The sequence below is a fragment of the Pyrus communis genome, chromosome 6 (assembly GCF_963583255.1).
Source record: "Pyrus communis chromosome 6, drPyrComm1.1, whole genome shotgun sequence".
NCBI classification, from domain to species: Eukaryota; Viridiplantae; Streptophyta; class Magnoliopsida; order Rosales; family Rosaceae; genus Pyrus; species Pyrus communis.
In genome coordinates, this window is record NC_084808.1 from 14,169,087 (window position 1) to 14,185,884 (window position 16,798).

At 36.0% G+C, this 16,798-nt stretch overlaps 1 protein-coding gene across 1 annotated transcript; it reads left to right on the forward strand.

Annotated features, from left to right (window-relative positions):
* The first annotated feature begins 638 nt into the window (after window positions 1-638).
* On the forward strand, window positions 639-2,689 carry LOC137736753 (ammonium transporter 1 member 1-like). Its single transcript, XM_068476010.1, has one exon. It carries the CDS (start codon window positions 709-711, stop codon window positions 2,224-2,226), a length of 1,518 nt encoding a protein of 505 aa, XP_068332111.1. The 5' UTR covers window positions 639-708; the 3' UTR covers window positions 2,227-2,689.
* Window positions 2,690-16,798: the final 14,109 nt, after the last annotated feature.

A 16,798-nucleotide genomic window follows, 5' to 3' on the forward strand; every position in this document is an offset into this window, starting at 1 on the left:
ATGGGGTAATAAAATTTTGGAAACTAAAGAACATGGAGTTGATGATTGATCAATTACTTAAGCGTTGATAAGCGTAGTTATTTTTATTAATGACATATCATTTAGTTTATAAATTTTGTTTACAAATTAATCTTCCTTTTTAACATGTGTAGATCTAATTTGCAACCACACTTTTCTACTAATTCATTTAAGTAAGGTAGCATTTTTGCTCACCACCATTTAGTGTGGTGAACCATCCTACTTATCACCGTTAAATAAGTTTGAATTTCGAGATTCATGTAGTGGATAAACACAAATCTTAAAATTCAAACTTATCTAAAGATGATAAATAGGATGATGAGTATACACCACATAAATGATGGTGAGTAAAAATGCACTATTTAAGTAACAGGTTAATTATACAAACCCATGTTTAAGGTAAAAACGGAGAGAGAGATTCATGGATCTGAATCCTGACCGTATATTCCAACCTTTTCCAAAACCAAATCAGCTGCAGATGATCAGACTCCAAAAAGTCATCAAATCAAGTATGAACACACCATGAGGTGGACCCCACACCGCTGCAAAAAAAGTCAAGCCACCAAATCAAAACTCTCTCCCTCCCCCCTATATGTACCGTACAAGTACCCCATATATAGCCAACTAGACCGCTAGAGAGAGCAGACGACTCCAACTCCACCTCTCTTCTTTCTCTCTCTAATTGCTCCAATGGCAACGTGGGCAACACTAGACTGCTCGGCTACCCAGCTGGCCGACCTCCTTGGGGGGCCCAACTCCACCGGCGCAGCCAACTTCATCTGCAACCAAATCGCCGTAGTCTCCACCAAGCTCTCCGACACCGCCTACGCCGTCGACACCACCTTCCTCCTCTTCTCCGCCTACCTCGTCTTCTCAATGCAGCTCGGCTTCGCCATGCTCTGCGCCGGCTCCGTCCGCGCCAAGAACACCATGAACATCATGCTCACCAACGTCCTCGACGCCGCCGCCGGCGGCCTCTTCTACTACCTCTTCGGCTTCGCCTTCGCCTTCGGTGGCCCCTCCAACGGATTCATCGGCAAACACTTCTTCGGCCTCAAAGAAGTCCCGTCCGACACCGGTTTCGACTACAGCCACTTCCTCTACCAGTGGGCCTTCGCCATCGCCGCCGCCGGAATCACCAGCGGATCCATTGCCGAGAGGACTCAGTTCGTCGCCTACCTCATTTACTCCTCCTTCCTCACCGGATTCGTCTACCCGGTCGTCGCCCACTGGTTCTGGTCAGTCGATGGCTGGGCTAGCGCCGGAAATACCGGAAACCTCTTATTTGGAACCGGGGTCATCGATTTCGCCGGGTCGGGTGTGGTCCATATGGTCGGAGGCATCGCCGGTCTGTGGGGGGCTTTCATCGAAGGCCCCCGAATCGGGCGGTTCGACCACTCCGGCCGGGCCGTCGCTCTCCGCGGACACAGCGCTTCTCTCGTCGTTCTGGGCACATTTTTACTCTGGTTCGGGTGGTACGGGTTTAACCCCGGTTCGTTTACCAAGATCCTGAGTCCGTACGGATCATCCGGATCCTATTACGGGATGTGGTCAGCCGTGGGTCGGACCGCCGTCACCACAACTCTCGCCGGATGCACCGCCGCTCTCACCACTCTCTTCGGAAAAAGAATTCTGTCGGGTCACTGGAACGTAACGGACGTCTGTAACGGCCTTCTCGGCGGATTCGCGGCGATAACCGCGGGATGTTCTGTCGTCGAACCGTGGGCGGCGATCGTATGCGGGTTCGTGGCCGCCATCGTTTTGATCTCGTGCAACAAACTGGCCGAGAAGTTGAAATTCGACGACCCGCTGGAGGCGGCGCAGCTTCACGGAGGGTGCGGCGCGTGGGGGATAATTTTCACGGCGCTGTTTGCGAGGGAGAAGTACGTGAACGAGGTGTACCCGGGAAAAGAGGGGCGGCCATACGGGCTGTTTATGGGCGGCGGAGGGAAGCTGCTGGGGGCCCATTTGATACAGATAGTGGTAATTATAGGGTGGGTGAGCGCGACGATGGGGCCGTTGTTCTTTGTGCTGCACAAGCTGAAGCTGCTGAGGATATCGGCGGAGGACGAAATGGCGGGTATGGATCTGACCCGGCACGGGGGGTTTGCTTACGTGTACCATGACGACGAAGACGAGCAGAAGCCGAGCGTGATTCAGCTTAGAAAAGTAGAACCGAACGCTTCCACGCCGCCGACTTCTGTGTAGAATCTAATAAATTTCCGTATTAAAATTAAATTTGAAATGTTACAAAATGTGTGGTTTGAATTTGATTAGGACGGCTGTCTAAGTGTTATTATCTGTAAGATTTGGTGTGAAATAATGTTGTCATTACAAAAAATTGTGTGTAGTGTGTTAGTGGTTGCTGTATAATTTGTATATGCATGTTGGCGAGAAGGAACTCTTTAATTTAATTTGGTGTTAAATTAAAGAGTAATATGTGGAGTTGGTTTTGTCTGATTTGGTATGAGTGATTAAAGAACCATAAGAAATGTGTGGCTGTGGCTGCCTTTGTTTTGATATGGTTTGTAAATGAGATGGGAACCGGGAAGAGACCAAATCGTAGCGATGGGATGAAATGAAATCAAGGAATGAATGAATGATGCGGTAATGTTGGAGCAATTTTGTCCATACCCAAAAAGACAAAATTAATTATTTTTCATAGTGCCAATTGTCTTGCCTTGCCCTCCTTTCTTAGAACACAAGCAAGTATATCACGTATTATAATACAAATAAAAAATCACTAAAGAAATTTCCCTATACATTTATCGATGTTCCATGGAATGAGTGATGAATGATGATGTTGGCATGATATAATGCAGGTGGGAAGAGTGGTGGGATAGATTTATATGAATACTACCAATGCACCAGCATATTTAAGGGTGGTGGGATATATCATTGTATGGCTTTTTCCAAGTTCAAATCTTAATCTTCCGTAGAAATTTGACTTTGGATGATCGCCTTTTTTGTTTTTGACACAAAGAATAATTCAAATAACTAAAATAAGATTATACGTACACATTTGGAAAAGAAAAGGACAATTAGGAGGAAGGGGCGGCTAATTATGACATATAAACGGAAATTTCTAGCTATATAATTCAACATTTTTTTTTTGTTTTCACGTGAAAAAAAAAAAACAAATAAAAGGCCATTCATATCAAAATTTTAGAATAATTGGTCAATAGTTTAACACTGATACTGTCATTAACTTAACTAACTGTAATCACTTAGTACTACAATCTAGTGATATTCTTCTTTAACTATAAGTGAAAAATGAGATTTAACCTACCATTTATCTTAAGGTACTGTAAATAATATCGTTTGTTCAAAAAAATAAAAAACCACCAAACTGTCAGCCCAACAAAAGTGAAGTTTGGATTGGAAATCAATTAGAGTTGTAACAGTGAAGGATGCAATGGAAAAGAACGCTTGGCACCAAAAGAGAAGAAAGGTGGCCAGTCAAAAAATGCTAGTGTGAAAAGTATTAAACTAAAAAAGCAAAGCAACTACAGGTGGTGGTTCGGTCAATGACGACTTTGAACGCTGCCCTGTGGAACATTGGAAAAGTCCAACAATTCAGAATATTTTTGGGCAAATCTGTACCCTTCATCATAAGACATTTTATTTCGCAAATATATTGCTATGGCATGTTCAAAAACAAGTGATGAATCATGAAATGCAAAGTAACAAATAAGTAGGAAGTTGTAATGTCGAACTAAAATATTCCTTTTATTACATGAAATTTAGCATTCTCATCATAATTTAAATAAATTAGTGTAATTATTTTTATCGTTTGAAAGAAAAAACTAACAAAATCTAGTAATAATCCTTGTTTTTATTAACTTAAGAATTCAGTGACAATCAATCAATCATGCCTAGTTATTATGGTGCAGATCGATCTCATCGGTTTTTCTTTATTCTAACACTTAACTATTTAACTCCTTAATGTTATTGTACATCCCTTATACTTTTCGGGCTACAGTAAAACTTTTCCTTTAAACACAAAGCAAAATCTGTCAACTTTTCCCTTAACCACAAAGCAAAAGGTTTCAACTTTTCCTTTAAGCTTAATTTTCCACGGACCTTAATTTCTAAGACTTTGACAACCTCATGAAACTTTGTGGTGGTAATTTTCAGTTGCTACATATTTTATCTTCACATGATCAATGGATATAAATCAACATTTGTCACATTCCAAGAGGGCCACGATGATCTGTCCCTAATTTTTTTATGTAATTTCTTCCCTGACTTGTGAATTGTCTATTATGCCCTTAGAGGCAAGTGGCGTGGATGTGTTTGTTTCTCTCTTAATTTATTTTCTCGCTTCCGTAATTATTTTGTACACATTGTTATGAGTGTACGTTAATTTTTATCAGTGTGAAAACATTGTTACGGATAGATTTCAATTTCCTCTTACCGTAAAAAAATCAAAAAACTTATCCCTAGTTTCCTATTTATCCTACCCCGTGCCCTTCCCTTTGTGTCACTCACCAATCAACTTCCACAAATCTCTCACCAATCCCATCCTTTCCCTCTACACGGCACCCAATCAAAAATTAGAAATAAAAAAAAGGAACTCTCTTTTTCTCTTCCTTCTTTCTCTCTTTCCCGTATACCATTCCCTCTACAACAACCCTATATGAGCCTCAAAGGTCACATATCGAACCAAGAATCTCATTTTCATGCTCATCTTATTTCCACGAGCACAACCATACCCTTAGAACTCAGTTTAGACGAGATTTGATTCGTTAACTCGGAAGGTCCGAACTCGAACGATTTGAGTTCGACGTATTTTTGAGCGAGTTAGGAAGTTTTGAAGCTTGGGGAAGCTCCTACGCAACTCCTCGAGTCTCCTTCAACAATTTGGAAGAAGTTTGGAAGTGAAACGACCGAGTTTTGAAGAGTTCACTTTTGGCCGGAACTTTCGACGTGTTTTCTGACCACCTTCGTCCACCTTTTAGACTCCAAAAAGGTACAACGCGATTCTACTCTTCATAAGCTTCAAATCCATATAATGTGGGTCGAAAATGGTTGAGAAATGAAGAAGTTATGCAAGTTTGAAATTTTTCCAGAATCCGGCGAAGTTGAGTTGCAGATGTCGGAGCTCGACGAAATATTCTGTCAAAGTTGATGGAATATTTTAACGATGTCAGGTAACGCCGTTAGACTCTGTTAAGGACTTAACGGAATATTCTGTGGAATATTCTTAACGGCCGTTAGGCCTCTATTAAGGTTCGCCTGCGCGTGGGGGCGCCTCTGGCCGTGCCTTGGCCGGCGCGTGGGGGCGCGTGCAAGGTCCAAAATTATTTCTAAAAATTTGGGGATGTTCGTAACGTCGAGTAGATCGATTTCATGTATTTAAACCCTAGGTTTGAGCAAACTACGGGGGTTTTATTTAAGTTTCCGTATATGTGCTTTAATTAATTCTTTTATAGTTATTTCACATATAGGGGAAACGTATCCCGAGGACTTACGAGGCCAGGCTAGGCTTGAGGGCTACGACCCGACGATGTACTTTTGAGTGGGCAATTTGTTTTTATACCTATACATAGTTATAGTCTCTATAAATGTGTATTTACTTCATTTTTATGCTTATATTTGCCAAGTATTCGTTATTGTGATGTAAATTGTGATAAATGCTGCTATATGGTTGTGATATTACTGTCATGACATTCATACATATTTGTACATGCTCATCTGCTGCACCCCGATGTTAATACTCGCCTCAGGGCTAGGGCCAGTCCTTCACGTGCATGTTCACATCCGCACCATTCGCTCGCCTTGGATCCAAGTGAGGTGCCAGTCCTGTCGAGTAGATTGCATTAGGCAATCCGACTTGTATGTGACCGTGCTTCTGCACCAGCCTTCACGTGATCGTAGTACTAAAGTGTATTGATTACACCTAGTCCTGTTCGTGTTAGAGATTATCTGTTAGAACTCGTATTTCAGCTTCGATGGATGAGCACTTAGTTATACTTGATTATCACATGATTATATTATTGTGGCATTTGATATCTCATGACTTGGCATATTTCCTGGTTATTTTGTTGTTATTGTTGTTTAGATACCTATGTAGTAGATTTTAAGGAAACTATACTTGTTTTACGGCGAGGGGTTAGTATATTCGAAAATAAAGGTGTTCTTATAAGCATTGTTTTGTTGACCCACTCAACTTTGTTTTTCGCTCCTCCAGGACATAGACAGTTGTACTCTTTGTGGCACTTGAGGATCTTTTGGTAGTTCTGACATTATCTTCGATTTAGATGTACGAACTTATCACTGGTGTGTAATAAGTGTACTTTAGCTACTTTGACTACTCTTTGGTAGTCGTACTGTCTTTTAAGCTCTGAATATTTGTAATGGGTTATTCCCACGATTGCGCACTCTTTCATTGTTCAGTATTATTAGTTCTATTTAGTTTTAACTTTATTTCACTTTTCACATCACTTACCCTTATGGTTACGTCACCTCACGGTGATGGCCAGCATGCTTCAACCTTCCCAAGTCGAGGTGTGTCACCACGTGGAAACATTTTGTTTCAGAAACTGATTACCTCAACTTGAGATTCGTATAAACTTCAACGTTACTATTTTTGTCTATTTCAAAAATAAATGTTGTCTTGGTTACTGAGTAATTAAAAAAGTCTGATCATTCACTTTTGAATTTAATTTAAAGATAAAAAAAAATAAATTAAATAGTGTAGTTTAAGTTTTTGTGATGTCTCGCTTAGTGGGCATGTCTTGTCTCAGTGAGTTGATGTGGGCTCCTTGTCTTAACGATTGGCTTTGGTTTCAAGGTTGTCACATTTGTAGTCTTTGTAGCAAATTTGTACTGACATCTTTAATTTCTCGTGATCGTTTAAAGATTTTACCATTATTGTTCATTGCAGTGTTCTAAAAATCAACCTAGGCAGCCGCCTAGGCGTTGGGCGTTGTGGTGCCGATGCAATTATGTTCGAATCGCTAAGAAAAATTGGGGAGTTGTTAGGCGCCCGACTAGGCGCTCTTAGGCGGGCTGGGCGGTCTAGGTGGTTGTCTAGGCCACGGTATGAACGGAGTGAAATGATTTTCTGGGAAGAAATTCCAAACAGACCTAGAATCACTAAAGTTTTCTCCCGCTTCGACTCCCTCTTTCTATGCACCACGACTTTCTTAGCTGTCGCGACTCCCTCTCTTTTAAATCGTTTGAAGAAGAAGCACTGACAACTCAAAACAGAAGAAGAGAAAAAAAAATGGAGATTTATAGAGAGAAAACGGAAAGAAAAACAAGAAGAAGAGGAAACAGAAAGAAGACGAAGATGATAAGGAAAAGGAAATAATAAATAATAAAAAAGAATAAAGTTCTAGTTTTCTAGGCTTCAAAATGGTCTCGGGAGTCTCTAACTCTCTCTGCTGATGTGAGGGAATAGGGATGGAGGGGAGGGGTCACACCATAATGACCACACATGTAATGCTTTATGAAATGGGAAATGATGGCTTGACAAACGGGTCGTGTCTGTCGTGTTCGTGTCATTTTCGTGTAACACCTGTTATCTTAACGGGTCGTGTCGTGTCGTGTCACACCTGTTATCTTAACGGGTCCTTAAAAGGTCAGGTCATTTTACCCAACGGGTAAAGTGACCCGACCCGTTAAGAAAAATGTATTTTTTTTCATTAAATTTTCACATACCACGCATTGCCAAATAAATATTACTTCAAAACATTAAAACACATTTGTCGTTTAAGTACTACATCTACACTTGAAAATAAGAGCCTAATAAACAAACATTCATACACTACCAGTCTATTACAAAATATTAAATGTGCAAAGATATGCAAAATGAAAGAGTTTTTGTTTTCAAGGTTGTGAAGCCTTTCTCAAAAGTTTAAAGCTTGCTAATGGAACTCAAAACTTGCATATTATTCTTTTTACAAAATCCTCAATTTTCATCGATCATTATGACATAAGATTTTATGGTATCCACTAGTGTAAATATTTTAAATTGAAGATCGAATTCATTCATTGTATTCATATAGGGTCAAGAAGTATACCTGTAAAAAAATCATCAAAATCGGAGTTAAAATAACCGTTAAATCGTGATTTTTTGTTGATAACCGTTTAAAAGTTTTGTCTCATTACTTGATCTCTGAATGTTTGTTTTTTGTGATTTTTGGCGTATGCGATCTCGAAGCATATACAAACAAATTTGATGGTTGGATCATTGAAATTATTTTCGTAGAATGCGTATCTCATCAAAATGATAGATTCACTAACACTTAAGAGTTTATTTATACTTTCATTAAGTATAACATAAGATTTTGTGGTATCCACTAGGGTAAATATTTTAAATTGAAGATCGAATTCATTCATTGTATTCATATAGGCTCAAGGAGTGTAGCTGTAAAAAATCATCAAAATTAGAGTTAAAATAACCGTTAAATCGTGATTTTTCGTTGATAACCATCGAAAAGTTTTGTTCCATTACTTGATCTCTGAATGTTTTTTTTTTTTTGCAATTTTTGGCGTATACGATCTTGAAGTATATACAAACATGTTTGACGGTTGGATCGTTAAAATTAGTTTCGTAGAATGTGTATCCCATCAAAACAATAAATTCACTGACACTTTAAAGTTTATTCATACTTTCATTAAGTATAACATAAGATTTTGCGGTATCCACTAGGGTAAATATTTTAATTGAAGATCGAGTTCATCCATTGTATTCATATAGGGTCAAGGAGTGTAGCCGTAAAAAATCATCAAAATCGGAGTTAAAATAACCGTTAAATCGTGATTTTTCATTAATAATCGTCGAAAAGTTTTGTCCCTTTACTTGATCTCTGAATGTTTTTTTTTTTTTTGTGATTTTTAGTGTATGCAATCTCGAAGCATATACAAACAATTTTGACGGTTCGATCGTTGAAATTAATTTCGTAGGATGCGTATCCGATCCAAACGATAGATTCACTAACACTTAGAGTTTATTTACACTTTCATTAAATATAACATAAGATTTTGTGGTATCAACTAGTGTAAATATTTTAAATTGAAGATCGAGTTCATTCATTGTATTCACATAGGGTCAAGGAGTGTACCTGTAAAAAATCATCAAAATCGGAGTTAAAATAAACGTTAAATCATGATTTTTCAATGATAACCGTCGAAAACTTTTCTCCCGTTACTTGATCTTTGAATGTTTGTTTTTTGCAATTTTTGGCGTATTCGATCTTGAAGTATATACAAACATGTTTGATGGTTGGATCATTGAAATTAATTTCGTAGAATGCGTATCCCATCAAAACACTAGATTCACTAACACTTAGAGTTTATTTATACTTTTATTAAATATAACATAAGATTTTGTAGTAACCACTAGTGTAAATATTTTAAATTGAAGATCGAGTTCATTCATTGTATTCACATAGGGTCAAGGAGTGTACCTGTAAAAAATCATCAAAATCGGAGTTAAAATAACCGTTAAATCTTGATTTTTCGTTGATAACCATCGAAAAATTTTGTCCCATTACTTGATCTCAGAATGTTTGTTTTTTGCAATTTTTGGCGTATGCGATCTCGAAGTATATACAAATATGTTGGATGGTTGGATCGTTGAAATTAGTTTCGTAGAATGCGGATCCCATCAAAATAATAGATTTACTAACACTTACGAGTTTATTCATACTTTCGTTAAGTATAACATAAGATTTTGTGGTATCCACTAGTGTGAATATTTTAAATTGAAGATCGAGTTGATTCAATGTATTCGTATAGGGTCAAGGAGTGTAGCTGTAAAAAATCATCAAAATCGGGGTTAAAATAACCATTAAATTGTGATTTTTCATTGATAACCATCGAAAAGTTTTGTCCCGTTACTTGATCTCTGAATGGTTGTTTTTTGCGATTTTTGGCATATGAGATATCGAAGTATATACAAACATGTTTGACAGCTGGATCATTGAAACTAGTTTCGTAGAATGTGTATCCCATCAAAACAATTGATTCACTAACACTTAAAAGTTTGTTTATACTTTCATTAAGTATAATATAAGATTTTGTGGTATCCACTAGTGTAAATATGTTAAATTGAAGATCGAGTTCATTCATTGTATTCATATAGGGTCAAGGAGTGTAGCTGTAAAAGATCATCAAAATCAGAGTTAAAATAACCGTTAAATCGTGATTTTTCTTTTTATAACCGTCGAAAAGTTTTGTCCTGTTACTTGATCTCATAATGTTTGTTTTTTTCAATTTTTGGTGTATGCGATCTCAAAGTATATACAAACATGTTTGACAGTTGGATCATTGAAACTAGTTTCGTAGAATGCGTATCCCATCAAAACAATAAATTCACTAACACTTAAGAGTTTATTTATACTTTCATTAAGTACAACATAAGATTTTGTGGTATCCACTAGTGTAAATATTTTAAATTGAAGATCAAATTCAATCATTGTATTCATATAGGGTCAAGGAGTGTACCTGTAAAAAATCATCAAAATCAGAGTAAAAATAACCGTTAAATCATGATTTTTTTTATAACCGTAGAAAAGTTTTGTCCCGTTACTTGATCTCAGAATATTTTTTTTTGCAATTTTTGGCGTATGCGATCTCGAAGTATATACAAACATGTTTGACGGTTGGATTATTGAAACTAGTTTCGTAGAATGTGTATCCCATCAAGTTCAATGGTGTGTGTGTATATATATATATATATTTATTAAGTAGATTTAACTCTATTTATTTTGTACATATAATTGACCGGTACACGGAGTAGTACATTACGTGTCATTATAAAAATAGTGGGATATGTGTGATAAAAAGTTAATAACTTAAAAAATAAAAATTCTCACGACTTCTATTAAAACACATGGTGTACTATTTGTGTTCCCGTTACAATGAAAAATTTCTCAAGAAAAAAAAGGAGAGAGAGAGGTAAATGACGTACACGTGTCAGGAACACAGTTGTCGGATCTTATCCTAATAATAACAAGTGCACACTTGAGAGACCAAGGTGGAAAAACCCACCCTACTAGTAGCAAGCAAAATTGAAAATACCACTAGGTCTCATTTTTCACTCTCTTTTTTGTTTCCTTTTCAGCTTTTCTTATCATTTTCATTTTTCCCTCCCTTTTTCTTTAAAGGGCGGCATGATGCATATTAATTATTATAGTTTTTAGGGGTATAAAATTTAATTTAAAATTTAATATCTATATATATATATAATTATTATAGTTAATATTTTGGGGGTATAATTATTATAGTATATATAATTATTATAATTATTATAGTATTTTTGTAGGGTTACAAAATTATTAAATTAATATTCTGCTTATCGTGTATCGTGTTACTCACGTGTATACCCGAACCAACCCGTTATCTTAACAGGTGCTTATCGAGTTAACCGATAACGACCCGATTCGTTATCGTGTCGACCCGAATATCTGTTAATTTCATGTCGTGTCGTGTCGGGTTATCATGTCGTATCAGTAATTGCCAGGCTTAGGATGCATGGGCCTTCTCTTCATTATGAACCAGCCAACCACTTTTATATTTTAAAAATTAGATATAATCATTCAAAGTGTCTTAAGTTATATGACATATATGTTTATTGTGTTTTTAAATTTTAGATTGTTAAATAATTTTTTTTTTTTGTATTTTATCATTATTTTATTATTTTATTCATGAATTTCATACGAGTATAATTTTTTGTAAGTGTCAATATGCACTTATTTACAAGATATACAAAAAATTTACCTAAATCCGCCTAGGCGCCCACCTAGACCCCGCCCAGCCGCCTAGGCGTTAGACTCCAGCCTGCCGCCCGATTAGCGTCTAGCGTATTTTAGAACCTTGGTTCATTGTGCAAATTTCTTTCCTGATCAATAAATTGGTCATTAAAATAGATATATTAACGCGATCATGCACTTAATAATGAAAATATTTATATTGGTTCTTGTAAAAAGAAAAAAAAAATGTACACATGTGATACATCTTAAACAACACCCTACCATTGGACAGATTTTTCAATGTGATCGGAACACAGGGTAGTACACCACGTGTCTCTATACAAGAGATGACATTCTTGTATTAAAAAATTAATAACAGAAAAAAAAAATTTCTACCACTTATATAATATCATGTTGTATACCACTTATGTGTAAAAATTCTCCTACCACTGCCATAAAAAACAAACCCAAATTTAATTCATAAATTGCTTCGAGAACTTACTAAATGTATGCAACCATATGCATTTAAATTTAAAATACGAATTTAAGCTTATAAAAATGTATGTCAGAGATTCAGAATATTTGGATTATGGTAAACAATGAATTTCAAACCTTTATTATAAGTTGGCTCACAGATCATACAATACAACATAATTTTGCACCGATCGTGATATTTCTTTTTATTTGAAAAAGCTCTAGATCACATCCTGTGACGTTCTTATTAAAAATTTACTATTTGATTATCAATAAATCGCTATCGTTTTGCATCAAAAAATGAATGGGCAGTCTAACGGATGAGAGACCTTGTTTAGATTCCTTACAGCACATATGGCAAGGCGTAAACCAGGGGCAGGGAATTAGAGATGGCTTAAACGAATGAGGATCCTCTTCAGATCGTTTTTGTGAGGATCTTGGGGATAATTAAATCGTGTCTATTTATTATACATTATGTGAGCAGTTTTCGTCAGGTGCTATTCATGTTTAATTTTAAATAAAAATATTTAAAATGATTTATGACAGCACGATGTACGATGAACAGACACGATTTGAGAATTCTTAGAATCCTCACAAAAATAATCCGAAGATGATCCTTATTCGATTTAAACAACAACAAGAATAATAATAATAACATGCCATTATATATATATTTTTTATTTTATTTTATTTTATAACGGAGAAGGATCCTCTCTGAATCCCTTCTACCAAGTCCTCATCAAACAATCCAGACCTTTTAAATTTGATATAACGGTTAAAGTTATTATAACTTTTAAAGTGGACCCCTATTTGTAGCCGTTGAATCAAATTTCAAAGTTCCAAATTAGTCAATAAGGAGGTCTTAGTGGAAGGGATTCGAAAAAGACCCCTTTCCTTGTATGACAAGGTCATGCAACGGCTGTTGCTAAAAACAAAAACCAAAAATGCAACGACTTAATGTAACTTGAAAAAAAAAAAAGGAAAAAACTGCAACTCAGTGAGATCACGGTCATGTTATGTCACACGACTACACAACATATATGTGTGTGTGTGTATATATTTATATTTAACATTAATGATTTGATTGTCAACTTAGCATAACCCCAATTAATCTGTAGAATCAGCTAGCCCCGTTTGTGGCTGCTCCATCGTTCATGGGCCATGGCTAGTTAATAATAATGGCAAATGTTAATTTGCTTATATTTAAAATTTTGAGTTTGATTATTTATTTATTTTGATATCTATGTACTTAAAGTTTATCTATATATAAATTAAATGTCAACTGTTCACACTTCAATCTTACTATTTTTGTCTATTTCAAAAATAAATGTTCTCTTAGTCATCGAGTAATTAAAGAGGTCTGGTCACTCATTTTTTAATTTAATTTAAAGATAGATAATAATTAAATAGTGTAGTTTAAGTTTTTGTTATGTCCCGCTTAGTGGGTTAGTCTTGTTTCAACGAGTTGATGTGGCCTCCTTGTTTTAACGATTGGATTTCGTTTCAGAGTTGTCACATTTGTCATGTCACATCCCGGCCCGGGGCAGATTACTTCCCGGGCCCGCTCCACCACCTTAGCACGATATTGTCCGCTTTGGGCTTACCATTCCCTCACGGTTTTGTTTTTGGGAACTCACGAGCAACTTCCCAGTGGGTCACCCATCATGGGATTGCTCTAGCCCCTTTCTCGCTTAATTTCGGAGTTCCTACGGAACCCGAAGCCAATGAGCTCCCAAAAGGCCTCGTGCTATGTAGGGATGAGAATATACATTTAAGGATCACTCCCCTGGGCGATGTGGGATGTCACATGTCATCTTTGTAGCAAATTCGCACTAACATTTTAAATTTCTCGTGATCGTTTAGAGATTTTACCATTATTGTTCATTGTGCAACTTTCTCTTCCGATCAAGAAATTGATCATTAAAAATAGATATATTAACACGATCATGCACTTAATAATGAAATTTTTTGTATCGATTCTTGTAAAAAGGGAAAAAAAAATGAACACATGTGATACGTCTTAAACAACACCCCTTCACTGCCAGGAAAAATAAACCCAAATTTAATTCATAAACGGCTTCGAGAACTTACTAAACGTATGCAACCATATGCATTAAATTTTAAAACACGAATTTAAGCTTATAAATAATGTATGTCAGAGATTAAGAATATTTGGATTATGGTAAACAATGAATTTCAAACTTTTATTATAAGTTGGCTCACAGATCATACAATACAACATGATTTTGCACCGATCCTGATATTTCTTTTTATTTGAAAAATCTTTAGATCACATTCTGTGACGTTCTTATCAAAAATTTACTATTTGATTATCATTAAATCGCTATCATTTTACATCGAAAAATGAATGGGCAGTCCAACAGATGGGATTCCTTACATTTCATATAGCTAGGCGTAAATCCAGGGGCAGGGAATCAGAGATTGCTTAAACAATAATAATAACAGTATATATATATATATATATATATATATATATTTTTTTTTAGTTTTATGATAAGGTCATGCAACGACTGTTGCCATAAACAAAAATAAAAATGCAATTTGATTGTCAACTTAGCATAACCCCAATTACTCTGTAGAATCAGCTAACCGCGTTTGCGGCTACTCGATCGTTCATGGCTAGTTCATAATAATGGCAAATGTCAACTTTTTACGAGGCGCTTGTATTTAAAGTTCTGAGTTCGATTTTTTATTTATTTTGATATCTATGTACTTAAGGTTTATATATAAACTGTATTAAACTAATTGAAAAATGAAAACCATCTATAAAATCTGTTTGCCGGGTATACAATTTGTAGGTATTGATGAATATTTGTGACAACAACAAATATATATAATCAAAGGTCAATAACACATACACAATTAATTTTGTTGCTCGAGTTTTTGTCTTTATACGGAATCTGCGCACTGCACTGCACACAGTTTGGTCTCATAAAAAATTGGTTGACTATCACCAAAAGAAAAGAAAAACTAGTTGACTTTTATGTTTTGTGGCAGAGTAGTGCAAGGGACACAAATTCGTTCACCAAATGATTTTATAATCTTAGGTATGTCATGTTATTAACTTAACTAGTTGATTACTCACAACAATTTTATAAAAATAATTTAACAAACACAATTTAACGGTTTACTCAAATGTTTTACTACGTAACTGATTATTTTCACAGTACAACAAAAAAAACTATATTATAAAAATACATCGACATCAAACAAGCTAGCCATAAAAGTTGGGAGTTACCTCAATGAAGGAGGAGGATTGAGGTCTTGACAATACGTCATACATACTAACCAGTCCTTATTGTTGTAGTTTTTATAGGTTACATAGTCCTCCTGTAAATAAGGCCCAATAGGATTACGAGGTACAGAAGCCCAAAATTTCTCTAGACCCATCTTGACAAGGCAATAGTTGGGACGTGGGCAGTCGGAGTTAATTGTTCACTCGCGAAGAAATTAGGCCTTCTTTATGTAGGGATTGTGTTTGTTCACGAATGGGATTCCTAGTTCTCGGACACCCGAATGATAAATATTTTTTGGGACATTTTTTATTTCGTAAAGCTTTTTCAAATTTAAAATCCGCGAAAACATAACTCAAACTTAGCCACCCAAGTATAGTATTTTCATTAAACTTCATAATAATCGAGTTTCTTTTTCTCTTTTACAAAATTTTCAGAAGCGATCTCAAAATAGACTCTCATTCTTCAAATACAGAAGAAAAAAACAATGCAAACTTCAAACATGTATAAATATCTCATACCCTTTTTATATTATGTCCATCAACAATGGTGTGAAGGATATTCAAATCCATCGGTAACTAACCAACTCATGAAGGCTATGCTTTCCCTTTCAATCCTTTAAATTAGCCTAATCAAGTAATCACGAGAGGGCCTTGGGGGAGAATTGGAATAATGAGAGGAAGAATGCCCCTGAATCATGGTATAGTACGCCCCAAGATTGGAAAGGGGGAAAGGAATAGAAAGATAAATGGATGGGGAATCCCCCTATGTGCTTGGGGCCAACACCGATGCAATAGTATCAACCCTTAGAAGATAGTTTAGCATCACCCCACCGATGAGTCTAGAAGATAGACTAGTGAATCAGGCAACCCCTCTATCTACCGATCAAATGCCCATTTCCCATGCCATCAATCAACGAATCCGAGAAACTTATCTCAACATACCTTTTTTCTTCGCATGCACATTCAATGTTTTTTTTAATTGTTAGATTCAATAAAGCAAAAACATGAACCGAACATCCAATTATTATTTCTAATTGGTAGACTCAATTAAGTAAAGAAAATCAACGAACAAAAAGAAATGGGTGAGTAAAAAGAGAAAGAGGGGTATTCTACAAATTAATTTTCCAACACTCATTCAATGTTTATTTTTAATTGTTAGATTGAATAAAACAAAAACATAAATCGGACAACCAATTGTTATTTCTAATCGGTAGATTCAATTAAGTAAAGAAAATCAACAAACAAAAACAAACAGGTAAGTAAAAAGAGAGAGAGGTATTCTACAAATTCATTTTCCAACACTCAACTAACGTTTGTCACATTGAAAAAGGAAAAAAATACAAAT

What these genes read in the sequence shown, in the direction of transcription:
- LOC137736753 (XM_068476010.1), top strand. Translation starts at nt 709, where the DNA reads ATGGCAACGTGGGCAACACTAGACTGCTCGGCTACCCAGCTGGCCGAC.